The 26,529-nt window shown below is 39.0% G+C and overlaps 1 protein-coding gene across 5 annotated transcripts in view; it reads right to left on the bottom strand.

Moving 5' to 3' along the window:
* The window catches only part of TENT2 (terminal nucleotidyltransferase 2), a 45,305-nt gene extending 19,349 nt beyond the window's left edge, over nt 1-25,956 (bottom strand). Inside the window, exons 1-11 of one of the 5 annotated variants that reach the window (XM_055790737.1) lie at nt 25,819-25,947; nt 25,150-25,371; nt 23,163-23,351; nt 22,391-22,507; nt 19,418-19,667; nt 18,196-18,310; nt 17,984-18,075; nt 17,123-17,189; nt 9,703-9,772; nt 5,986-6,062; nt 2,487-2,615 (exon numbers count right to left, since the gene is read on the bottom strand). In XM_055790737.1, the coding sequence (XP_055646712.1) occupies nt 2,487-2,615; nt 5,986-6,062; nt 9,703-9,772; nt 17,123-17,189; nt 17,984-18,075; nt 18,196-18,310; nt 19,418-19,667; nt 22,391-22,507; nt 23,163-23,314 (1,069 nt within the window). In that variant the 5' untranslated portion in view covers nt 23,315-23,351; nt 25,150-25,371; nt 25,819-25,947. Of the gene's footprint in view, nt 1-2,486; nt 2,616-5,985; nt 6,063-9,702; nt 9,773-17,122; nt 17,190-17,983; nt 18,076-18,195; nt 18,311-19,417; nt 19,668-22,390; nt 22,508-23,162; nt 23,352-25,149; nt 25,372-25,775 lie in introns of all 5 variants that reach the window. The other 4 variants (XM_055790736.1, XM_055790739.1, XM_055790740.1 and 1 more) reach the window with 4 other exon arrangements.
* Between the last annotated feature and the right edge of the window lie 573 nt (nt 25,957-26,529).

Genomic DNA, 26,529 nt, shown 5'->3' with positions numbered 1-26,529 from the left:
GACTAGGTAGGACACAAGCTACTTTCAGTAGCATCACATGCATGTAGCAGAAATGGGGAAGCAAAAAAACCCACAACTTAAAATCTGCATGAATGAAAGATCAGAATCTAAACAGCTGGTGCTAGATACATGTCCAGCACCACAATTCAGGCTTTTTTAGTAGAAAAGGCTGATGAAACACAGGTTAAAGGCTCCTGTTTGGTTTGCAGAGTGCTGATCCCTCCCAGACAGCTGACTGATCGTAGTTCTGAAAAGGATTATTTGAACTTTCTTCCCCTTCCCTAGACAGCTGTTGCAGCTGACACAGATAACTACAGCTAATGCCCTCATGCTTGTTGCACTGTTAACATTCTGTCAAGCCTACACCTTTATACTTCCTTGTAACTCCTACTGTCTTCCCTTTTGTATGTTACATTTATGCACAGCTCAGTAATTGGCTATCCATGACTGCACACAGCATGAAATACAAGTCTCTAGAGTAACTGTGAAATACAGTGAAAATAATTTGGAGAATAAATTTACAAGTGAAAAGGTCTGTTTCCATTGAAAGTGTAACACTAACTATCAAATGCTTATCAAGTCACTGTTAGGATGGTCACTAACTGGTAGACCACGTAAAGATACTTTTTCTCCTCATCTTGTGCTTCACCTTTGTATAGCAATCTTCACATCCAGTAGTACTCAAAATTTACATCTTGTATCTAATAATCATTTTGGTGTCTTTAAGACCATTGTAATTTCATCTCCAAATCAACATTTTTTGTTTGATTGATTCCCACTCCCCACCCTTGGTGTATATTAAGGGCCTACACTGAAGTACTCAGTCACCTCCAGTGTGGTTTCAGACCTGTGACAACAGACTTGGCCACATTTTCTTTTCTTTCCATAGAAACAAAAAAATCTATCTAATTCCACCACAGCAGATGTAGACAAAAAAGCCTAGTGTTGCTGGATCTTGTAGGTTGTCCTACTGTCCTCATGACTGGTACAGTAACAAGCACACAGTATGAGCACAAAATAATTCAGAAGTAATTCAGCCAATGGGATCCCAAACACACAAAATGCCCTCCTAGGTCATCTACTACACACACTGTTTGGCTGAAAGCAAGCCACCAGCTTGAGTCAACTATCATAAAAAACTTTCCACCACTGCACGGAGTGGGTGTAGCACAATTCTGAAACCAATAAATAGTTGGCTATGCACTCTACAGCAACTGTCTATATTCTAGGCCAAACAAGCTGTCAGGAGCTAAATATTGTGTCTACCCAATTTAAAAAATAAAAAATTAAAACCTATGTAAACTGACAAAGAGGAAAATTTTAAAATGAGAGACTACTCAATTTATCCACAGCTATGATCATAAAATGTTAAGAACCAGTTGTCATTAAAATAAGATGAACAAGAGTAATCAGCTTGTCACAAAAAAATTCAAACAGAGACACAGAACAAATACAGGCAGCAAAATACACAGTCTATACGTGAACTGACAGGAGTTAAGAAAATACTTCTACAGGCATGTCACTCCACAAGATGTACACTTCAAAGATCCCTTGTGTTCCTTTCTGAAGCCACTTATCTCCCAATAAACAATGAAGAAATGCATACTGAGCTAAATGATTTCTTAAACGATTCCTTTAGCCTTAAGCATGAACTACAAACTACAAAAATCACAAACATTAATTTCCTGTAATGAAAGAAATAGGGGGATAAGGTAATTTCATTCCATTCCTTGAAAACATTTCTGGACTGCATGGGTTTCTTGAACTCTCAACAGGGACCCTTAGTTTCTCAGGTAAAACTCTCCAGCTCCATACAGATGTTCACCGTTTCAATATATTGAAATCACACGGAAAGATACTGCCACTGGCCGTCAAATATCCCAACTATTAATGGTCTTTGATATCTGTCACCTTACAGAAGACAGTAATCAGTGGAAAAATCTAACCACATGGTAGTGCACTCTTGTGTATGTCCCCTGTGTTCAGGCCTTTGCTTATCAGGAGACAGAAAAATAACTCCATAGCATTTGTTGTCCCTTTGAATTTTCTTGTAAGTTCCCAAATGAAAAAAACAAACAAATAAAAACCCCAACAAAATCCCCCCCAAACCCCACTGAGAATATTACGTTCAGGTCTTTCTCTTTGTTAACAGACAGATTTTTGTTAGCTAGGGCTTGAGTTTGTTTTATAGTTACACAGTGTCCTGCGAGTACACTGTTTTGGTTTTTTGGTGGGGTTTTTTTGGGTTTTGCATTTTTGTGGTTTTTTGGTTTTTCATCTTTTTGAAGCTGGTAACTCTGCCTCTATAGAAGAGGTGCACTTGTTAAAGAAAAATGCAGCAGTAAGGAAACGGAGTAAACCCACTTTGCTTTCAGATTTTTCTGTTTGGAAAATGACTCCTGCTGGTGTTTAATTTCATTAAAGAGGAAAACAACACAAATATGAACTTAAAAGGGACACTTACAATATGTAAAAAATATACTTACTCTGTAAATAGTGCAAAACCATCAATACAAGACTATAGCTGCTTAAAGTACCACGACTGGCATCATTTATGTCATTGCAACTCGCCCACTTCTTAACAGCAAGTACTAATGGACGAACTCGATTCTCAACTGCAAATAAAATAAATACATCTCAAAAAAAGCTCATTTAACTAGACAGCAATCAATCAACATTTGTTCCTACCTGATCAACATGATACTCTTGTATTTTAAAGTTACCTTTTACAATCATTTTATAAGATTTACTTACTCTACAACATGAAGTAGATAGATACAACTCTACCCATCTTATAAAAATCAGAAAAAAATATTTGCATTTGAAAAGTCTTTTGAGTAGTAAGATCCACAGACACACTACAAGGGGTATGCCAAGTAACCTGCAGGTAAGACAAAACTGGATGCATCAGTCAATGCAGCAGTGTCACACTCTACTTTTAAGTTCTCTCCAGTTCATTGTACTAATTTTCCTTGAATTAACTTGCTGCCAGGACAGACCACACATGATTTAAAATTTTATTTATTTACATTATATAAACTTTGACAGCAAGAAAAAGAATTTTCCTGGTTGGACAACACAGAGCTCATTCTTAACTTTTCCTGAAGATCCATGAAAGCAGTAACCCCTGCATACAAATGTATGCAGGGCAAATTATTTCAAGTTTGCCTTGTCCTCAGTAGCTTTTTGTGTAGATGAGATGTTAGATACAATAATTCATTAAATCAAGACATATTCTTTTCATTAGGAAAGACATAAATACAGTTGTATGCCAGGTATGATCTTCTGAATTTCTGGGGAACATAGATAGCCTTCTAATTAAGGTAGTGATCTGTTGTAGAGATGTCACCCACCACCACCACCTAGGGACCTTGCAGAGTACTTTTTTATTTGCAGATATGTGGAAGCAGATCATCGGCTCAAGTCAAATCTCTTATGGTGGCCTTACAAAGCCTTATTTGTTCTGGAGTGTAATTTCTAAACTGACATCACTGTGCAGAATTTTGTATACTGCACATCAGGACAGGATTATATCAATATGTAATCACTTCATCCAAGACAACAGACATCCTACAACAGCAAGCTGAGGTGCTCTCTGTTATTCTGTAAGTTGTATCAAGCACATGATATTCACACAACCTGTTCACAGTGGTTCAGCACACATGCTCCGTAAGTGGTACTCTTCTCAGACTGAATGTCCTAGATCTGGAAGACCTCTTAGACAGAACAAAACTCCTTACCATCAGTCACCTCATTCCCGACATCATTCACCAGTGGTTGAATTAAAAAAATGGAACTATTAATAGTGCAAGATGTAGAAAAATTACTGTACAGACATCATATGAATATGTGTTAACTGAAAGATTTTTCCATGAAAGAACAATGCAAATAGGCTCAAATTCCAAATGGGACCCTTGTGTGTCTGTGTTACAATAGAAAGGATTTCTTTTTAGTTGACATTCTGAGATAAGATTTTCTGTCTGTTAGTGCCTCTTGAGTTCAACAGTAAACAAGCTACCCAAGATTTTCTGTCTGCTAGTGCCTGTTGAGTTCAACAGTAAACAAGCTACCCTCTCAAGAAAATGCTCAGTAATGTCATTTCCTCCAAGCTTAAAGGTCCAGCTTCCACTAATTGAAAAATATCTACCATGAACTGATTTAATTGCAGACATGCCTCCTTAGGCAAACAACTGATAACACAACAGCACAGACTTCAGTTTCTAGCTCTGCTTCATCTACCTACATTTTCTGTGGACATTCTGCTTCACTTTGCCATATCATCTTTGATTTTTTCTACAGTGCCTATACACCAATATAGAAGTGCTGATTTCAATAAAGACAGAAGAGCACTCACAGAAATATTTATGAGTTTTAGTGAACATGGTTAAAAAAAAAACCAAGATAACTAGTCCTTTGTTTGCCTGAGCATCTGATTTGTCCTAATGAAACAGAGACTCATACATCTTCCATGAGAGGTAATCTGATCTTTTTTTTTTCCCCCATGCAGAGTGAAGCCCTTCAGCCACAAATTTTCGTGAGCAGGCTAGTATTTTTAAGGCTACCCACCCCGGTTGATATGACTTATAAGGCTTGCAAAGAGATCGTGTGATACAACGTTTCCATCTACTTCAGTTTGTCTTATGTTACCTGAGAGTTTTCCGGTCCAAAGGTGCACCACACACCATGCTTGATACTACTTGTCCATTTAGGAAGGTCTAGCACACTGAGGAGATAAACTTTTCAATCACAGGTCTCCCTCAGCTACTCACTTACTCAACCTCAAGAAAATAACAATATTTATCCTTCATCAGGAGACAAAAAGTTAATTTTGCTGGCCTTATAAAAGTGGGCACCAAGGCAGAGCAGAGGAAAAGGTGAGATACCAGGACTGCTTCCACTGTTCTTTTCACATCTGGACTCTCATCTGCCCTCTACAGCGATTTGCTGAGAGGAATAAAGAAAATCTGTGGCAGAAGCTGGGAACAACTATATCAACATTAGACTTGGTGAAGTGATTTCTCACCTGTAGCCAGGAACAACAAAGATTATCTGCCTAACCTTTTTAAGCTTGGAAGGAAATCCTTCTCCAGGCATACTCCTTCCTGGATGTATGAAGAAATCACAGTTAACCAACTGATCCAGGAAAAAATATAGACTCTCCTAGTAACATGAATATGGAACACTGAAACTATTCTGTCTGAAATATTAATAAGTACTAAAAGTAACTTCTGCTGGTAATTTCCTACCCTAAATAGAAAGCAATTCCTGTAAGCAAGAACTGCAGAAGGTGGTCAAGGAAGAAATGCAGATCACCTAGAAGAATTAGCCTGAAGTCCACTCCCTAGATATTTATCCGCCAAGTGATATTGTGATGCTAAGTAAGAAAAACTTAGTTTAGCATTAAGACTGCTGTTTTTACTACTTCCCCTTCAGAAGTGTGTTTCACAATCTCTCCCTGACATGGAACTCCTGAGGAGACATAAACCAGTTTTGTTTTGGGGTTAGTAAAAAAACCACCTGAAGCAGTATTTTGGATTTTCCAAGTAAAGACTCTGTAACAGCATAGAGACACAGCTAGCTATCAGCCACACATCCTATCAGTGGCTGTAAGGTAATAAAAAGCTGCAAGTTATACCACTAGATAATCCTTAGTATAAATATCTTGTTACCCGCAGAATACTGAAGCAGACCTTGTAGTAGATATGCGGACCTCAATATGAAGAATCTTTGTTACCTTCTGAATATTATATTAAATTAAAGACATACCTAGCTAATATATCAGTTTTCTCCATGTATTTAGAATACGCAACAAGAACTTATATTAAAACTATCCGATGCAGCTATTTAGGTAATTATATACATATATGTAGTAACCTAAATATATTCAACTGAATATATCTATATTCTATCAATGTATCTATCAACACTAAAATACAAATTAAAAAACCAAAGTTTATAGAAATAATAAGTACATAAAAAACTTACTGTATGCATAGGTTCTCATAAGGAATGTATTTCTTATTCCTACAACATTATTTACATTCAAGTCAAACTCCACACAGCTATCGGGGAGAAGAAAACAAAAAGAATCAAGCATCATGATACTCAATTTCAGAATATTTATTACCCACTTAGTGACAGAGGTGGAGAAATGTAACTTTAAGATAATACTCTAGAAACTTCATTCAAATAGTGTTTTGAGGCTGTGATTTCTATACTGGTTTTGTTTACAGTACTTGAGTTCCATTATTATAAAAATGTAATCGTTGTTTTATATAAAGAATACACGTAGATCCAAATTTAGATATTAGGACAACTTAATATATTTAACAAATCTTTCTCCCAACCACTTGCACTACATGATTTCCTATGGACAACTTTTGATGCCAGGAAGAATTCTCTGAGGTATTAGTTTAGGAAATCATGCCAATGAACTGAGGAGAACTGGAAAAGGTCAAAAGCTAAGAAACTCTTTTCTGCAATGATGGTCAGCAAGCACTTTGAAATTAAAGCTGTGTATTAGTAAACATTGCAGATTTTGTGATACAACAGTTTTAATGTGTTTCACAATATTAACAGCAAACAAGGCAAACAAGCACTACCTGCTTTATTTGTATCACACCCCACTCCAAAGTTTGAATTTCATATGCCATACAGAGCTTAACTACTCACAGTACTCCAGAAACAGTAATAAAGTCATAGTCAATAAGCTATAGCAACACTGTAATGCACAACAAGAACAGCCTACTATTGGCAAAGAAGTAGCTATCTCTATCTGCAACATACAACTATTACCATTTTATATAGCTAGGTTTCATTCACATAGCATTTGATTGCCTGAATACTCTTTTAGATTGTCTTGAATTATTGTAAGGGGAACATGGACCTGGAATTCATTAAACTGCGTAAAACACATTAGATGCCCACAAAAAGTTTTTGACATCATTAACTACATTAAAACATTCTTTGCATCAAAAATGCTACACAATTTTAAACCAGAATTAATATCAAGCATGGCTTTTTAGATGTTTCAAAAGCACAGTACATAATAGTACAGGAAATAAACAAGCCTGAGCTACTGCTTGACAGTTGTAAAAATAAGCACAAACACCAGTAAAAATGTGAGTTGTATGTGCAAATACAACACAGAAATAAGTCAGGCTGCACATGTAATTCCAGTTAACCCCAACTGACAAGATTACTATTTACCAGATGCTGATTAAGGAAGTTCGATTGCAGTTTTGTACTTTAATATGCACATTTAATAGCAGTTGCAAATATGGCAAGTGAAAAAAGTTTTGTACTGTTGGGACTCAAGTTCTACTAAAGGCACTAAAGGAGACGAAAAGGGTCAACTGCACATAGATGTGGCAGAAAAGGATCCTTTTGCATCCTCTGTAGTGCAGAAACTTGTTCATTAATAAAAAGCTTGTCTGGTAGTAGAGCCAGCATCAGAATTATTTTCTGCGAAAGACTGAAAAAAAAATTTAAGTCTTTAAGTGCAATGGATCTTCTCTGATTGTTACAGCCCAAAAAAACCCCCACCTTTAAGAGGTAAAAGGACAACAACCACAAACTGAATGCTTTCTCACTCACCAAATCAAAGTGGGAAATGGCAGTTTTCAGGTATATATGGACCATTGGCAATACCTTAGAATTGAGATGCAGAGATACCACCCACTGAATTCTACTATCTTCTCCCAGCAGCTGGGCATCAAAAAAACTTGCTTCCACAGGAAGCTTGTGACGTTTAGCTTCTGGTTTTTGCTAAAATAAGCTTAATGCCCCAAGTACAGAATATCCAATCCATTTTTCAAGACCTCTGTGAAAAAATGAATCAGTGTGCATATATGTATATATATAAGTCTACAAAAGACAGAGGCCAATCAGAGACTGGAAAGAGACAGATGCTTAAATAAAAAGAGAAAATATGTGGGGAGGTGACAGGTTACATAAAATAGAAAAAAAAAAAAAAAAAAAAGATCCCCAACCTAAAGTCACATCATTCCCTACAGCCCCCCTTGTCCAGAAAAACAACACAGGAAACCAAATGGTGAACAGCACTTCTTTTCTCCGAAAAATGTGATGGGCAGCTTCTAGTCTAAGAACATTGTACTTTGATTTAGTAGGAAATAAAGAATTCTTTAAATCCTGTCTGTAAGGTATATGAATATCGTGACTTACTTCTTTTGGCAAGTGACTGTAGTATGGACTATAAATGCCTATAAAAAGACTTCAGTCTTCTGACACAATCACTTCCATACTTAAGGCTTCTTTTAAAAGTTTATTTTCTGCTTTTAAAATGGGATAAAATATTCTTGCTATAATCCCACAATTTATTCAATATTTGTACCAGTAATTTACCATTCTAAGTATCTATGAAAAGACAACATTGTTATATGTAGCTGAGCCATATAATGCAAATTTTGCCTTGACAAGTTTTAATACTTTCAGAAAGTATGGGAGAAGTAAACTTTTGTACTGTTAGAGGAGAAAGTTACTAGATAAAAATTACTCAAATTTTTAAAAGGTAGGCAAGTATACAGAAGTAAATACAGGATTTGGTGTAAAGCAAATGTTACATAATCTCAGATGCAAGAAAAGCTTAAATTAGTATTTGTTAGTTCAAACTGTAAACACGACAGATTCAGTTTTATCACAGCAGGATTTCTGCCCCGATAAAAGTACACTGTGATAAAAGCATATTGTGATACACTTTTATGAAGAGAGGCCAGAGAAATTGGCTTATTTGTTTTTAAATACAGAGCCTGAGTTGCAAAATTTTAGAAGCTTATAGGCAGGGTAATATAGTTAGATACAAGACAGTTGTTCAAAGTTCTAAAATAAAGAACAGTCAAATCACATTATTACATGAAGATGATACATGTAAGTCTTACAAAATCTAAGCCCATAGATACCGGAAGGTTTTAACATTGTACTCAGACTCCCTATCAGAGTGCTTTACACAATGTTCTCCTCTGTCAGATACTTTTATCACACACAGTAAGAGCTGCACTACTCTCTGTCCTAGTACATTCCTCTTGATTACTCATTTTCATGTCTTCATGATGAAGACAGAACAACATACAACACATGCACTTCTCTCCAATTACTTCCCCATTCTAAAAAAGAGGCCACAAAATTAGTACCTAAACCTATAAACAGAACATGCAATACCACTACCTTAAAAAGAATACCTTTCTAGAAGACAGAATATATTCTTCTAAAATGAACAAAAACTTCTGAATCAAGAAAATAATGTCATCACAAGAAACTAAAGTTTGTTTTAATGTTGTTTGTATAGTGTAAATGCTGTGAGTTAGTCTTTAAATAGCTCAATAGTTATATTTGCACAGCCAGCAAAATTATGTTTCACAACAGTTTTCCTCCCACCTTTGTTCTTCTGTCATGAACGGTTTATCAACTGCAGTCTGCTATTTACAAATAACCCACAGAAATATGTGATGTACTGCTACTAATTCACATCAAAGAAACTAAACAGCATCTCAACCACATGAGGTGTTTCAGGCCATCAAGGAACTAAGCTGACTGCCACTGCACACTAGTCATACAAATTTGTAATAGTATAGTACAACACAAATAAACAAAGCATGACTTCAGTGGGACTATGCATACGGACAGTACCTATATAGAGTATTTTCCTGTGCCAGTCTAAAAAATGATGTTGAAATGAATACTTGCCTGACTTTATCCCTGAACTTCACTATCGGCACTTTTGCTCGAATCAGCTGAGGTCGCTCAATGTAGCTTGCTGGAAGGGAGAAAATTATGCAATTAAGTTTCATGTAAGATGCTGATCTTGAAGAAAGATCCTAAAGAAGTCATATTGAGTGATTCATAGCAAATAGTAGCTTATTAAATTTAGCATAAATATTCTCAGAAGGGTTGTGCTAAACTAAGTAACCCTCAGCAACTGCAAAAATACAACCTAGTAAAGCGTGTGAAAAAAAACCCACCCTGCAGTAAACATTAGAAAAAAACATTAGTGCATGATTTTTGTGTGAGAAGTATATTCAATAAATTGGAACATAAGGAATGCAGTTCTACAATGTTTTCACTAAGCAGCACTTGTAATAGAAATCCTGATACTTAAGATTCAAAAAGAAGGGAGCAAGAACACATCTATCCAGGATGGCCAGACACTTAAGCCAAGTGCTACATTGTAGCAACAGGCATATGATAAGCTTTTTAATTGTGTCTAGTTTGCTTAATAGTACAGATCATGTATTTTATTGATAAAAAATAACATAACTATGTATTCATTATGCACCAATTATGCTTAACGCTTCCTTGAAAAAATATTTGACTGATAAAGTACATACCAAGAAACATGTTTCCTATTGAATTTTTACTGAAAAAAGGAACACACTTTCCAGCAAAGATGGAATAAGCTTTAACTGCCTTTTGCTTTAATGGTGCTAGGACATGCAACAAGTATACAATCACAGGATCGCACCTCAGATGATTATCCACACAGTACAGACACACAGGCTCAATGCCAGACCATCCAAACCCAAACATACTGAACTCTGCCAGACTCGTACACTGCCACCTAACGCACCTTTGCAACTCAGCTCCCCAACGCTGTTGCATCAGTCATTATCTGCTGTTTCCTTATTCTTGATGGTACCTCGGGCTATATTTCATAGTTGTCCATAACCCTGAATGTTTAATGTGCCCCAGAAAGTAATGGAAAAGACAAATAAAAGCAAAGCCCGTAGGTTACACAATTTAAATTTGGGCAAAAGGCATGATTTCAGTGATTTCTTCTGTTGCTTGATCTAGGACCACAAGATTTGTTGCACAGTCTAGGTCCATATCTAACATGATACACTCCCCTTGTTTCTATAAATTAACCTCTAATTAGCATAAAATGACAAAGCTAGAAGTAACACTGATGAAAAATAACCTTAAATAAAAGCTGATTTTCACTTTTTTTTTTCTGGGGGGGTGGGGGGGGGGTAGTGTAATTAAGAGGCATTTCTATCAGTTTGGATAGCAACCATGGTTACACAGTATCATCCCCATTGTGTCTAGATGACAACTTCAGGTTTGGTAAAACTTACTGTGCAGTATTAAACTAAAACAAATTTTACTTTTTATTCTGAGACTTCCTGGAAGTGTTTTATGGCTATGCTTGATGGTAGATACGGGCCTATGTCTATGTATGCCTATATTTGACACAAGGTAATCCTTTATCTGGATTTTAATGCATTGTATTATCTTAAGCAACACACAGACTGGCACGATGCGTTGTATTATCTTAAGCAACACACAGACTGACACTCAAAACCAGAGATAATCTTACTAACTTCCTAATGTTAAAGGAAGAATCTTAACAACTCCATGTTTATTGAGCGTACAGTCTAATATAACTAATGTCTCCTCTTTCTAGGTGCACCTGCAGACACATCTAATCACCCCTCCTTCAACTTCCCATAACATTCTTAAAATGGAGCTATAAAGCGTGTACAGCTCCCTGCCTCCTTTCCTTTCACTACCAAATTTAAGACAAAGATACCCAACACATTAGCACATGGTAGACAACAGTGTGTATCTATCTGCATACCACAGCAATTCAACTTTCCTCACTATGACCTTTCTCAAGTGCCCTTCAGTAGTCAATTGAGCTCGTTCTAGTGGCAATCCACTTCCAAACACATCTTTGTCTGAAAATGCCTCCCAACACTTGATGGATGCTTGTGCCAAATTAGTTGGCTAAGAAATAATTTTAAAAAAAGTATCACAAAACATATTTCCAATCTGTTTCCCACGGTGAAACAAAGTAAAGACAATGTTAGAAGACAGTAACTTGCTGCTAGTACCCTTTTTCTTGGCTCATACCAATAACACTTCGCAGAATCTCTATTGTACATTAGATTACCTGTTTCTTCCCTTGTTATGTATGACAAACATAGGATCTGGAATTCTGAAATACATGCAGTTTGAGTAACTGCCTTACTAGGCTGACTATCTGACCTTGAAGCTATGACCAGAGGGCCTACACCAAAATACACATAAAAAATTCCACATAGCTGCTCCACAGTTTTGGGCACATCTATGAAAAAAGAAACACTGCCACTTCAGCTATAGTAAAAAAGAACATAACCCCTTCAAAGAGGACTAAGCAGTGTTTCCTAAATAACCTACTCATGCAGAATTTCAGATTAAGCAACTTTAGTCTCTCTTTTCTTTTACTATATAAGACTAAGCAATTGTACAAAATATTAATCCCAAGCATGGTATATGACAAAAAGATCTTTAGCACCCTGCACAAGTAGACTGCTCTCATCGATAGGGTTATATTATAGAAAGAGAAACTAGCTGACACCAATGTTTGAATCCAGAGTCCTGAAGATTCTAGGAGCGTACCGCCTGGCACAGGATGAATTCATGGTTGATAGGCATTCACTCACCCACCAGCATCATCCCCCAAGATCCTTCATTTAAGTTGCGTTCCCTTGCCTGTCCTAGGTGTTGCACATTCCCCACTAGACAAACCATTTAGCAAATTCCACTCCAATATCCTAGTCTCAACACTACTTCATCTCTTTGTGTAACTAAGAGAAAATGAGCTTTTTGTTATTTAGTCAGATAGGAAAGACCAGTCAACCAAGTACTGCTAAGCTGTTTTTCAAATGAATCTTGCCTAAATAAATCTGAAGAAAGTAATTAGTTTGATGTTTACTCTCAGTGGTTTGAATTATACTCTCTTCAATACTGCTAACCTTACAGGTCTCTACTTCAGGAGAAACCCAATACATACCTTTAAGACTAACACGTCACACAAAACCAGTAAGTATCAGAAGCTTTTTCCTACTTTACTAGACTGTTCAAAAATAAAAGAACACCTTCATTTCAGTCAGTACTCTAGATGCAGAATGACAATATAGAAGAGTCTCTGCTCTGAGATTTTAGAAGATTGGGAAGAATATAGGGAATGTGGTCGGAACATGCAGGGAGGCAATGAGGAAGGCTAAGGTCCATTTGGAATTAAATTGGGGTGGTGGGGTGGGGGAGTGGCGCAGAGCAAGGACAACAAGAAGGGCTTCTTCAAGCACATCAGCAGGAAAAGGATGACTAGGGAAAATATGCGCCCGCTGCTGAATGAGGTGGGTTCCCTGGTGACAAAGGACAGACAGAAGGCAGTTACTGAATGTCTTCTTTGCTTCAGTCTTCACTGCCAAGGCCAGCCCTCAGGAATCCCAGACCCTGGAGGCAGGAGAAGGAGTCGGAGAAAGAAAGACTTCCCCTTGGTCAAAGGACTATGTCAGAGATCACTTAAGCAAACCTGACACCCACAGATCCATGGGCCCCCATGGGATGCACCCCTGAGCACTAAGGGAGCTGGCAGATGTTAATGCCAAGCCCCTCTCCATCATCTTTGAAAGGTCATGGAAGACAGGAGAGGTACCTGAGGGCTGGGGGAAAGCCAGTGTCGCTCCTGTCTTCAAGAAGGGCGAGATGGAGGACCCAGGAAACTACAGGTCAGTCAGCCTCACCCCCATCCCTCGAAAGGTGATGGGAACAGCTCACGCTGGAGGCCATCTCAAAGCACGTGTAGGAAAAGAAGGTCATCAGGAACAGTCAGTGTGGGTTCACCAAAAGGAAACTGTGCCTGTCCAACCTAATAGCCTTCTATGATGGAATGACTGGGCTGGGTAGGCAAGGGCAGTGGGTGTTGTCTACCTTGACCTCAGCACAGCTTTTTACACTGTCTCCCATAACATCCTCATGGGTAAGCTCAGTAAGTTAGATGAGCAGGCAGTGAAGTGGATTGAGAACTGGATGGATGGCAGAGCCCAGGGGGTTGTGATCAGCAGCACAGTCTGGCCGGAGGCCTGTAGCCAGCGGTGTGCCCCTGGGTCAGTACTGGGACCAGTCCTGGTCAACTTACTCATAAATGACACAGATGAAGGGACAGTGTCCCCTCAGCAAGTTGCTGATGATACAGAGCTGGGAGCAGGGGCTGATACCCCAGCAGGCTGCACTGCCGTTCAGTGAGACCTGGACAGGCTGGAGAGCTGGGCAGAGAGGAACCTGATGAAGTTCAGCAGAGGCAAGTGTAGGGTCCTGCACCTGGGGAGGGACAACCCCACGCACCCGCACAGGCTGGGGCTGACCTGCTGGAAGGCAGCTCTGCGGAGAAGGGCCTGGGAGTGCTGGAGCACAGCAAGGTGCCCATGAGCCAGCAGTGTGCCCTGGTGGCCAAGGTGGCCAGTGGGATCCTGGGGGGATCAGGAGGAGCATGGCCAGCAGGTCCGGGGAGGTGATCCTCCCCCTCTGCTCTGCTCTGGTGAGGCTGCATCTGGAGTGCTAGAGCCAGTGGTGAGCTTCCCAGTTCAAGAGAGACAGGGAACAACTACTGGAGAGGGTCCAGCGAGGGCCACAAAGATGGTGATGGGGATGGAGCATCTCACTTCTGAGGAAAGGCTGAGGGAGCTGGGCCTGCTTAGCCTGGAGAAGACTGAGAGCAGATCTTACCACTGTCTACAAATATCTTAAAGGTGAGTGTCAAAAGGCTGGGGCCAGGCTCTTTTCAGTAGCGCCCAGCAACAGGACAAGGGGTAACGGGTACGAACTGCAATAGAGGAAGTTCCGTCTCAATATAAGGAAGAACTTCTTTACTGTGAGGGTGAGCGAGCACTGTAACAGGCTGCCCAGAGAGGTTGCAGAGTATCCTTCTCTGGAGACATTCAAAATCTGCCTGGATGCAAGTCTGTGCAACTTGCTCTAGAAGAACCTGCTTTAGCAGTGGGTTGGACTAGATGATCTCCAGTGGTCCTTTCCAACCCTGACCATTCTGTGATTACCTTAAGAGTACAGGATAGCATCATACATATTAATGGGACAGCAAAAACTTAAAAATAATGATCAGAAGAAGCTTTATACCTTTTAAGTGGCTAAAAAGCCCATGCAGTAAAATTCAGAATACTGTTGGAATTAAGTTGCAACTAATAAAGAAGTTTGGTACAGACAAATCTTACAGTTGCTTGTGCACAGCAGCAGCATACATGTACTGCTAACCTTTTAAAAGTTGCAAATCTAGAACTCTGGTTCAAGCTGAAGTAACATCTCAAAAGAATTACAGTTTCTGTAGGCTTTTTCTTTACATGTATGTACTTGTAGATCCCACGCTTGATGATTAAGTGGCAGTTCACTTCTGAAAACAGTAGAAGGTAGGAATTAACTTAAAAAACTGCATTAAGTTATGTGCAAGTTCTGTTAAAAAAGAACTTCGTAGCCAATCTAGAGCTGACAACGAACAGCCATTTCTAAGCACATAAACCTGAATCCACAAACACACAGGAGCACCAACAGGACACCACTTAAATGCATACTGCTAAGACTTCTCCAGAGGTGAAGAAAAAGTGTATGAAGGACTTAGCTTCTGAAATCTAGCCTGCTGGAACTCCCTCCCTGTCCCCAACCAAAAACAACCCACAGGCTGTTTTGAAATTATGGATGACAGCAACTGTATTTACTTACGTGAGCTTTAATTAAAATAACTGGGCAACAACCCTTGTTTCAGAATTACTGAACCTTAGCATAGTTGAGCTACAGTTTGTAAATAAACTAAACCCAAATGGAAGGATCCATATAGCAAAGTCTTTTCATTTTCAGTCATGAACATTTTCAAAGAACTTTTGTTTATCTGTTCTATCCACAGAACATCTATACAAAAACACAAGGACAGATGGCTAGGTACAGGAATTCATGCTTCATGATGTTAACATCACTAAGGTCATGAAGAGATGATCAAAGCGGTCTATACCATAATGGAGACAGTATGACAAGAGCAGTAGTATCAGCAGTGTTTTGTCCTGCCTCACCTTCCAAAGAACATTTTTAATTAAATGAAGCTGACCAAAGGCACTTGCAAGATACAGAGAATTAGCAAAGCATCAAAAATGCACAACGGCCCAAAAAACTTTCAGGGATCACTTGCACATGACCATTATTAGCTGATACTCATATTGTCTGGCAAACAAACATTTTTTTTTGATGTTTGATGTTTAGACATTGATTTTGTCTAAAGCTCTGTCATAGAACACAACCTCTTGAAAAAGGTTTATTCAGGTGCTCCCTTTCTGACCCCTGAAAACACACCTGTTCTATCACTGTGCTTCTCAGGAAGCACTAGAATGACTTGCAGCCTTGGCAAACCCAGACTAAGTTCTGGACTCCTTACGAAAACACCCATGTGCAACAGTAATAAGCCATTAAATATCAGATGCTTATTCTGTGATGGATCTATTAAGTCTCTCCAAGTGAGCTGTTGAAATCTGGGTATGCACACCTGCCAGTGAAGAAATTTTAAAGTCTGCATTTAAATTCATGGTTTGTTCCTTTTACCATTGCAGGATTGTTCAGAGCAGCAATATAAGGAATGGCATCAAAGATTATGATGAGAAATCTGAGAAGCAGGGGGACACAGTCACTGGTATCAATAAATGACAAGGTTTTTTTATAATTCAAAGGATGGTACAAAAGCCTCTTTGAAGTAGGAGGCTTTCACGTTTAAGTCAAGAACTGCCCATGTGAATTCTTCATCTGAAGGGATTCTGAAAAACAACTTGTAAGAACTATGAATTGACATGTTTCTCCTGTATGTCTTGGTACTGTCGACATGTTATAATTTTTTGACTAGGCACCCAATTATTTCACTGGTACCAAGCCCCTCCCCACACACCCCCCAAAAAAACCCAAAACATTTCTACACTGTGTACTGTGAGTAACACCTTATTTTACAAAAGTATTGTCCCCAGGAAGGCACTGCAATCTAGTAAAGTAGTAAGAATTCAGTAACAGGTTTCCCAAACAGAAATCTACTTTCACACCCGCTGCTCAAATTGTGGTCCACGATTCAAAAGTCATTTTAGATGCTACCTGTTCTTCAAGTCCCCTATTTTACAAGGCAACCTTTATGCTTTTCTAATAACTATCCATCAGCACCAAGATAAGTAATATTACCAAATATTATCATTTTTCTCCAAACAAACTGTATTAGAAGCTAGTCAAGATGCAGTTACAGTTTTGCATCAATACTTCTACCAGAACTGCCCATAATCTTACCACCTCACTGCAGCCGGAAACTTACAAAGTTTAGTACTGAAGAGGTTTTTGACTAAGTTGAGTATTTGCCTTGCTTCAGTCTTCTGATTTACCTGAAATATGGTATTAAAATTAAAGAAACAGGTTGGTATATCTCATTTAGATATTTCCAGTAAGCATGCTTTACTTTTCAAATAAAACTAATTCTCAGAATAAAACATGAACTTGTATACTAACAAATTCCACTGCCTACATACACATTTAGTGCGGCAAATGTCAGACAGAACAATTCATATTCAATATAAAAAGTAACTATCAGACATTCAAAAATCATAGAACTTGATAAGAACCTAGTCCCACCTACACAAAAATGTCCTTTTCTTCCTTTTCGATGATGTTTCAATTCTTTCAAAATTATGCTCTATTTAGGTCTTTTTATTACATCTTTTCTCTCAACTTAAGTCCTACTCAAGTATTTTCTTTTACCAAAAATAAAGATATTTTGCAGATCAAATTCCTTCTTATTCCTGCTCACAAAAATTAGTTGCTAAAAAGTTAAATCATTAAGTAAAAAAAATAATTGTACTTATTAAAAGTTGTTCCTGCATCTAAAATGAGTTAAGAGTTTTCTAAATAATTTTCTTGATGATTCTAGGGAATTTGCTTCTCTGTTTTGCTGGGCATTTTTCACTTATGGAGTGCAGGTAACACTTATTTTTTTAATGTTTCATTGGGTTAAATTCATATTTGTGACGTTACTGGCCACATAGTTCATAGCTATTACGAGTGCAAAAATACGTTATCAAAAGAATTTGACAATTAGTTTCTCTGTTTAGAATCTAGATTTATAAAAGCCCATACTTTATAAAAACAGACTTTGTTTCAACTATGTATGTTCATTACTTACTGGTTCTTCTTTAATGACCAGACACAAGTCACCATCACTGCTACGAGTGCCAAACCCGTTCAGTGAGGACCCAACCAAAAAGAGTCTGCTCCCTGTAACAGAAGAATCACAGAATAAAAATTCATGTGACATATCATGGTTTAAAAGGAAGGAAGAACCGCAAACCTGAAAAACATTGAAACTGATATTAAGTAATCAAATGCAAAACATACGTGGAAAAATGTGCTGAATTTCTCTCTGGAGTTCTATTCTGCAGAGCTCTTTTCTGTTCAAATCACAGTTCTTTTGCTGATACACTTGAAACAAGTCCAAAACCTGCTGACTTAACTTGACACACACATTCAAAAAGCAAAGACAGAGAAAAGTGAACATTCATTCCTGCCAGAGATGCAATTACATGAAACACAGAAGACTGCATTAAAAAAAAAAATACCCAGCATAATTTTTTATGACCTATTCCATTGTCTAGGGTTTTAGTGCACTTGAATTCATATTGAACAACTCCCTGGAAGAAATTTCTGCAAGGTTTTTATATTTAAATTGTTCTATCTGTTATAAAGTATCTATCCACAGGAAATAATTTTTGCCTCATCAGTATCTGCAGCCTTTCAGGGAATAAGCAGGGAAAGACCAGAGATATCTTCTGCTGACTTTAACATCAACAGTTTGCCTACCAATAATAGGGAGAAAAATAAATATTAAAACTTATTTGTTAGCTTTTTTATCCCACAGAAACTATTAAAGAAGTAGTCAGACCTTTGGTGGAAGGAGGCACTAACTGCTTCTCTTTCACAACACTGTTATATGCTATAATCAACAGGCATATTGATACTAAAAAACCCGTTCACACTGGTGCAGATCAAGTATGAGGACTGATTAGCCACATGCTTTTCATCTAACTAAAGAAAGAAAAAAACCTGAGTTCCAACTGCACTGCCCACCTAAAAAAGGCATCCTCTTCTGTGTGTAGAACAGCTAGGACAGTAACTTTTTATCTTTTTCTGGAGACAGGCAGAGAACGTCTTTACAGGTCCAACACTATTTTTTCAGAATGGGCTTCTCTGCCATTACTAGGGCGGGTTTTCTTTCATCAAGACTCTCCCTACCCCCAGACATGTGACAAATGCACCATCCCTCCAATTTCTGCTTCCTGGAGCAGGCAATTTTCCTGACATTAGTATGGAAACCAAACAACATAAGCAAACACCACCCCTACTCCCCAGAAATGCTCCAAACCCAAACACACACAAGGAGACTATAAAGGACCACAGTGGCAGCTACATTTATTGAAATACCTTCTAATGACAGCTCAGCAATAGAGATGCTATGACATATTTAAGAACCTTGCAGAAATTTTTGTGGTCTCCCACAGAACCACTTGCATGCTGCCTACTCAGAAGACAGATGTAAAGCACAGGCATAGAAAGATATTACCTTATCTTTGGCCGCAGGGAGCGTGGTTTCTGTAAGATCTGGAAATATAGTATCTTGCAATAGACTGGCACATCCACCTAAATCTTGTACGTTACGTGTATTGAACAGTGGAGATGGAATTGATCCTGGAAAGAAGTATCTACATCCTCCTGGTAAAGGCACTGCTTGGTTAACTACAGTTGTTTGAGGACGTTGTGAATGAAACCGCTGCCGTTTGGCATCATGCGGAGCACTTTCTACACTTAGTCTCCTAGAGAGAGAGAGAGAGAGAGAGAAAGAAAGAAATCCCTCTAGTTTGCAAGCTCCAGTCTACGATCAGAAGAAAGTTGCTATAAAGTACAAATATCAATGCTTAATTATGTGACTATTTCACTAAAAGCAAGTATTCTACTGAACAAAAGGTGTCCATCCTAGATATTAGGTGAAATACACCTGGAATGGGAAAAGAGAATGTACAACTGTAAAAGTGCAGCTACCCGTGAAGTGAATTGATGCAACTACTTTACAAGAGTGTCTGTACTAACCAGTTTAAACCTAAATGGCAAGTTCAGCTAAGCAAGGACACCTTGAAAAGTTATCACAGTAGTTCAGGGACAACATACTTTTTTTTTTTTTTAAAAAAAAAAAAGATACACAGACTATGTAAAGGTACTTTTCTTTTAAATTCACGTAAGTGCAGTGAGAAGTTTTGTGGAGTTCTGAATACCCAGTGATTAATGAATTCAGCAGTTGGGAGGAGAGAAAAAGAAACATCACAATAGCAATTCAATGTAGCATTTGCCAGTGTCTTAGATTATACAGACAGTAAACCATGTAATCTAGGCAAGAAAGAAACACTACATTTGGCAAATAGAACTAACAATGATATTAAGCTAGACGCGTCATAAACCTGAAGTCTCAGTTTCAAACACTGGTCTGTATATCTTCATTACGTTGTTTGTCACAGGAACTCAAATATATTTGAAGAGATACACTGGTATTACACTTTGGCGTCTTAACTATTCATTAAGAAAAAGCTGAAAAGCTGATCAGTGGCCGAATACTGTGGCCCATCCACAGCAAAGAATATTCATGCTTTGTTTATAGGTCAAGTATTGCATAAAGTTAACCAGTATGGGGGTAATCATACATTCTTCTAATTAAAGAGCATGTAATCAAATGTTCATGTGTGTCAACAAATGAAATATTAGTAAAACCATAGTAATTTCTTGTAGTCAGAAAAGCTGGAATCAAAGTAGTTTGGGGACCTGAACAGACAGTATTACTAATAACAAAAATTTAACTGAAGAGACCTCAAGCCATCGTTTCAGTTTTCCAGTCTGAAAGAGGTTCTAATAACATTACCTTCCTGCAATCTTAAAGGAACTCATAACGTAACATTAAATCAAAGCACAACACTGTTTCAGCGTATTTTGACTGAGAACTTGCATAAAATTATGTTCAGCAAATATACCTTAAGAAGAGTCAACTCAAGATCTAAGGATCAACTAGTTGACTGCAAACTTCCTAACATAGCATAGCTTTCCATAAACCAGACTGGTCAAGGGGAAAACATGCATGTAGCACGAAACCAGGAACTTTAGTTCATGTGACAGTTATAAGCTCAATTAAAGCTTAACACCATATACTTAATTCTATGTATTTTATGATCTGTTAAATCTGGAAGAGAAACAGCATACAGGAAATAGTTTTGAAGACAGATTACATAAAGCTTCCTCCCCATCAGCCAATTCACAGAATTATTACAAACACATATCAACTACTATTTTTGAACTGCTAAGAAGTGACTTTTTCTAGAATGCTAAAAGAAAATAAAACCACACATTCATCTGAAATTCCTCCTTCTGTTGTAACTAAAGTAACAAAGGAAGTTATGTAAATTCAAGTAAGTTTAGGTTTTTTGAAAAGTAGAAAAACTATGTTTGAATAAAATTCAAAGAACTTACGTATGCCTGAATTTAGCACTTTGTGTTTGAAAAATAAAGGATCACGTAATTAAGAAAATCAGGAGAAATGTCTAGTGTGTCACCAGAAAAACATTACAATTTCCATAAAAGAGTGAGGGTACAGTCTTACTCTTGACAAACTAACAGGAAAAGAACACTCAATTATATTGACACAAACCCTTTTGCAGGCAAGCACACACAGCCTATGACCTATGAATGAAACTGAACACAAATACTGTGTTCAGGTTTGGGCCCCTCACTTCAAGAGGGACGTAGAGGTGCTGCAGCGTGTCCAGAGAAGGGCAACGGGGCTGGGGAAGGGTCTAGAAAACAAGTCTTATAAGAAGCGGCTGAGGGAACTGGGGTGGTTTAGTCTGGTGAGGAGGAGGCTCAGGGGGGACCTTACTGCTCTCTACAGCTGCCTCTCTCGAGAAGAGGCTGGAGGCAGATGGGGGTGGGTCTCTTCTCCCAGACAACAAGTGACAGGATGAGAGAAAACAGCCTCAAGTTACACTGGGGAGGTTTAGTTTGGGTATTAGGAAAAAATTCTTCACTGCAAGGGTGCTGAAGCATTGGAACAGGCTGCCCAGGGAGGTGGTGGAACCAGCATCCCTGGAGATATTTAAAAAACATGTAGATGTGGTACTTAGTGGCATGGTTTAGTGATGGACTTGGCAGTCCTGGGTTAACAGTTGGACTTGATGATCTTAAAGGTCTTTTCCAACCTAAATGATTTGATCATTCTATTACAGTATTAAAATAAAACATGTAAATCACAGTTCTGTAAGGCTACAACTGTTTGAAGAGAAAAAATACACATACTAAGTCACTTATGAGTACTACAGTTCTCAAAAGCAGGTACACGAATGCTTTAAAAAGCCATGACATGGCCTGTTTCATCAAAAAACATTTTATTCAGTACTGCAACTGCTAACGTAATCAAGTTGCACATGAAATTGGTATTAAGACAAGCTTCACCACAGGTACATTAAAAGCAGAATTAATCACATACACACAAAGAACTTACTTTCTTGCTCGGAATGACATGGGGGCATCAGACATATGTCCTGGACTGCTATTTCTGCAAGTCATTGGCTGCAGTGTAACAGGTGGAGTAGTTGGAAGATTCCCACTGAAGAGAGCCCTGGAGAGACCACAGTCCATAACTGTTACTCATATGATAACCAAGATGCTTTTTATGGTTTAGTGGTTTTTCTTAAAGTGAATATTAAACTCAGCTAGTCCTGACATTTTTTTCTTAGAAGAAATACATCTGTCTTTTCTATTCAAAATGAAAAGGTATCTCAGTATGTAATATATTTTTCATTAATGAAACAGAAGATGGTCATTCTTCATAGCACATGTGTAAGAAGAGGTCAGTAAACAAATTAACTTTAGGTACTATTAAATTTAAAGAGCCTAAAGAACACTTCAGTGTCTTCAAATCTAGCCCCAAGAATAAATGTTTCTTCCCCTTCTCATGTCCTCCCTGTTATCCTCAGTAAACAAATACAAATTAAGATCTTTAAAACTGAACTGTGGATTACCACCTCTAGTCAGTGCAATGGCATCTCATTCATTATGCACAATGCAGGAGAACATTAAAACTGCAGGTCACCAACAGAAATGTTACAGCTCTGTTTTTACACAACCCCTTCCTATTTTTTTTTTTAAAGTTTAACGCAGTTTAATGTTAAAAACAGTGAAACACATCCTCCATGAACAGAAATATTTCTTTTAAGAAACTGTTAACTCTCTTTTACAACCCAATCCCCACTATCAAATCTTACTGTACTTACTCTGTGTTCTGAAAATTAAACTGAGCATCAGTAACTTGCTGCTGAAAGAGAAAAGGTGGTATACTTAGACAAAGCTTATTGAAGAAATCACTCTGCTGTTGATATTTTGAAAGGAACTGTGGATGACTCAAATCATGGGATTTTGGAAACATCCTCCTTTGTACTTGAAGTGAACATGTATCCTTTCACCTACATTTAAAAAACAAAAAAGAAGTCAAAATTAGGCAACAAGAAATCCTAGTTACATTTTAAACTCTTGGTTAAAAATTCAAATAATCTAAAACGTATTTCCAGAAATTCCTTAAAAGAATTGTGATTGTGGGCTAGCTTTATCTCTTTTCAGGAGAAGACACCAAATAAAAATAGTATATTCTCCTCAGTTTCACAACTATTACTTCCTTTATTTATGTTTAAAAGTGTATTTTTATTTGGTCCCCTCCATTTTAAGTTTAATTTTAGAAAAATTACACGACACAGGACATAGTTTTTATCTGAAGGAAAAGTAACATATTATAGTGGAATATGTTTCTTATTTCAAACATTCCACAATGAGGTTCACAATATGTGTGAAGAAACACTTGACTACATCATAAAAACATGAAGATGCAGCTGATCATGAACTATAAGTAAAATTAATTTTTTTCAAGATATGATATGCAAAGAAGCAGTCAAATAATGACAACAATTGGAAAGTCAACTATCATGCTTTAAAAATGTCATATATATAGTGTAATTTTAATGTTTGTGCTTGCTGAATGGAATCCATGATAGAAAAAGGTAGGTTTACCATCTCCTAAATTTGAAATTTATTCTGGCACAACTGACTGCTATTTGGTCTTGTATCATTATATGCATTACACATTAGCAGAAACGTTGGATGAAAAAGAAAACCTTTGTCTCTGCAACAGGCTGAACTGTGCACTGCAACCACTTTGCAAATCATTAGTATTTTACCTTAAGCTCAACTTACATGCTGAAAACAAAAGTTCATTTTTACACTGGAAAAAATGTATCAGAAGATTTTAAACACAAGGTATCAGTGCTGGACATATCTCTTTGCTGCAGTGAAAACCTGACATTATTTTCAGGTTTCTTCATTTGTTTTTTATTGTCTTAAGCAGGAACTTTGCAACCAAAGATGTGTCACTGATAAACACAGTTGTACATGACTGATCTCAATACTCTGCATAACAATAGTTATCCAATTAGTGCAATACAGGGATTCAAATACAAGAAGATGACGTTTTTTCAAGCAACTTTTTACTGGAACATTTAGAAGCCATAAGAACAATGGCAGTATTTCTCCAACTATTACACAAAAATCCTTTTACCAACCCAATACTACAGTAATACAATTGGAAAAAGTGCTGATAGGCCCACACCTTGGCATGGAAATCCTATCACCACGCAGCAATCTCTATTTGGAATAAAAATTTAAGTATCACTTTTGGGTTGTCTCAATTACCAAACTAAATATATATACACACACACAAAAAAATTTGTATAAACAGTTATATTAATAGGCATTCTCTCATGCACTGAAATAAAATTGGTTATTCCTAACTTTACTGTAGTAAGGTCTCACTGTTACCACAGCCATGATATCTCCTTTGAAGTGCTCTCTCCTAGCACTATGGACTGTTGTCATGTTTTAACCTCCTCAGACAGCTCCAACTGTCACTGCATGCAGCATTAGCATGGAACACAGGCAAATAAATACCAGGGAATTTATTTGGTCTGTCTTCATTCCTTACTCCCTGTGACAACAGCCCACACTAGCCAAGTCCAAGTACTACCTACATAGCCACTGCTGTATTAGCGCCAAAAAAAAGTTGACAAGATTAATGCCCTCACAGGCTTCTTTCTTTTTTTTTTTCTTGGGAGGGTGGGGCAGGGTAATATTACCTATTAATGAAAGTTACTTTGGGGATGTTTACTTTCAATTCTGCTGAAGAAATAAATGCAAATTGCATGGCACGAAACCCACCTGATGCACTTAATCTGAATGATATTTGCGTGCATCTGAACTTTTCCATTTCTAGCATGGACAGGCAATATAATACACACATCTCGTTCACCTCTGAGCAGCCTGGGCACTCTCAGCATCACACACAGTATACATAACCAGTTTATGGATATAATTCATCAGGATCAGAACCATGCGTCAGAATTCAAGATCGAGTTGCAAAAGTAACATGTTCATTTTAGCCTTTGAAGTTGCAGGCACCAGAAAGAAAAGCAACGAAGGCGTTACCTTCCCCAAACCAGAACCAAACCATGTAGCAACACTGCTGTCTCACTGCAGCTGCAAAGGCATTTACCATGACTCTCAGCAGGGACTACCTTGGTAGAAATTGCCTAGGTCTCCAAAAGGAGTTTTGCAACCACTACAACTCAGGTGTGCTTGTCCCATGGGGCACTTTTTCCAGGTAGGAGCGCACCCTCGGGGGAAGCCCACAGTGCCCGCCGGCAGGCTGCCCCAGCAGCCAAGCCCCAGCAGCCAGGCCCCGGCACACCCGCTCCCGCGGCGCCCCGCCAGCCCTCAGCACCCCGCGGCCTAGCAGGCGGCGGCCGGGGCCACCCTCCGTTCCTCGGGCCCCAAACCCCCCGCACCTCTCCCCGTAGCAAAAGGGGACCCCCGCACCGCAAGACTCACTTAGGGTGGGGGCGAGGACAGGCGGCGTGGGCCCGCAGGCAGCACGGACCAAGCCCCTGGCTCGCACCCGTGCCACCGCAGCAGAGGCCCACAACACCCGGAAGCCCTTCCGGCTAGGGCCTCTCACCCGGATGAGGAGACTCGGGCAGGAAACGGCGGCTCCGCCCGCCTCTCGCACCGCTTTTTCCCCGCCGCACCGCGGGGCTCGTCGCCCTTAGCGGCGCGGCGGGCCGTGGGGCCGGTGGTCGTTACTCGCCGGATAGGGCTGCCACCTCACCGGCGGGCTGGCGGCTGGGGTAGCTTCCCGGTGAGGTGCTAAGGGTGCGGAGAGGCACGGGCAGCGCCGTGCGGTGGCGGCGGCCCCGTGCGGTGGCGGCGGCCCCTCCGTTCGGGCGCAGCTGTTCCCGGGAGGTGCCAGCCCGGCGCCTTACGCTGGGGCGGCAGCTGCACCGCGTCCGCCGTTACAGCTCCGCGCAGCCCCCTGCCCCGGCTGCCGTGGTTCGCCGGGGGTTTGTCCGGCAAGGGCCTGGCGGCCGGTCGGTGCTGCCGCGGGAGCAAGGGCAGAGGTGGCAGCTCACAGTGCTCCTCGCAGCCGGTTCGGGCCGAGGCCAAAAGATGGGAATAACAGCCCGGGTATTTTGCTTTCAAAGTTACTGACCAGTTGTAATTGAACTACTGTTCTGAAGTGTGAAAAAGGTAATATTTGAATAC

This window comes from Falco peregrinus, chromosome Z, assembly GCF_023634155.1.
Source record: "Falco peregrinus isolate bFalPer1 chromosome Z, bFalPer1.pri, whole genome shotgun sequence".
In the NCBI taxonomy this organism is placed as follows: Eukaryota; Metazoa; Chordata; class Aves; order Falconiformes; family Falconidae; genus Falco; species Falco peregrinus.
This window is presented reverse-complemented; position numbering and strand designations above follow the sequence as displayed.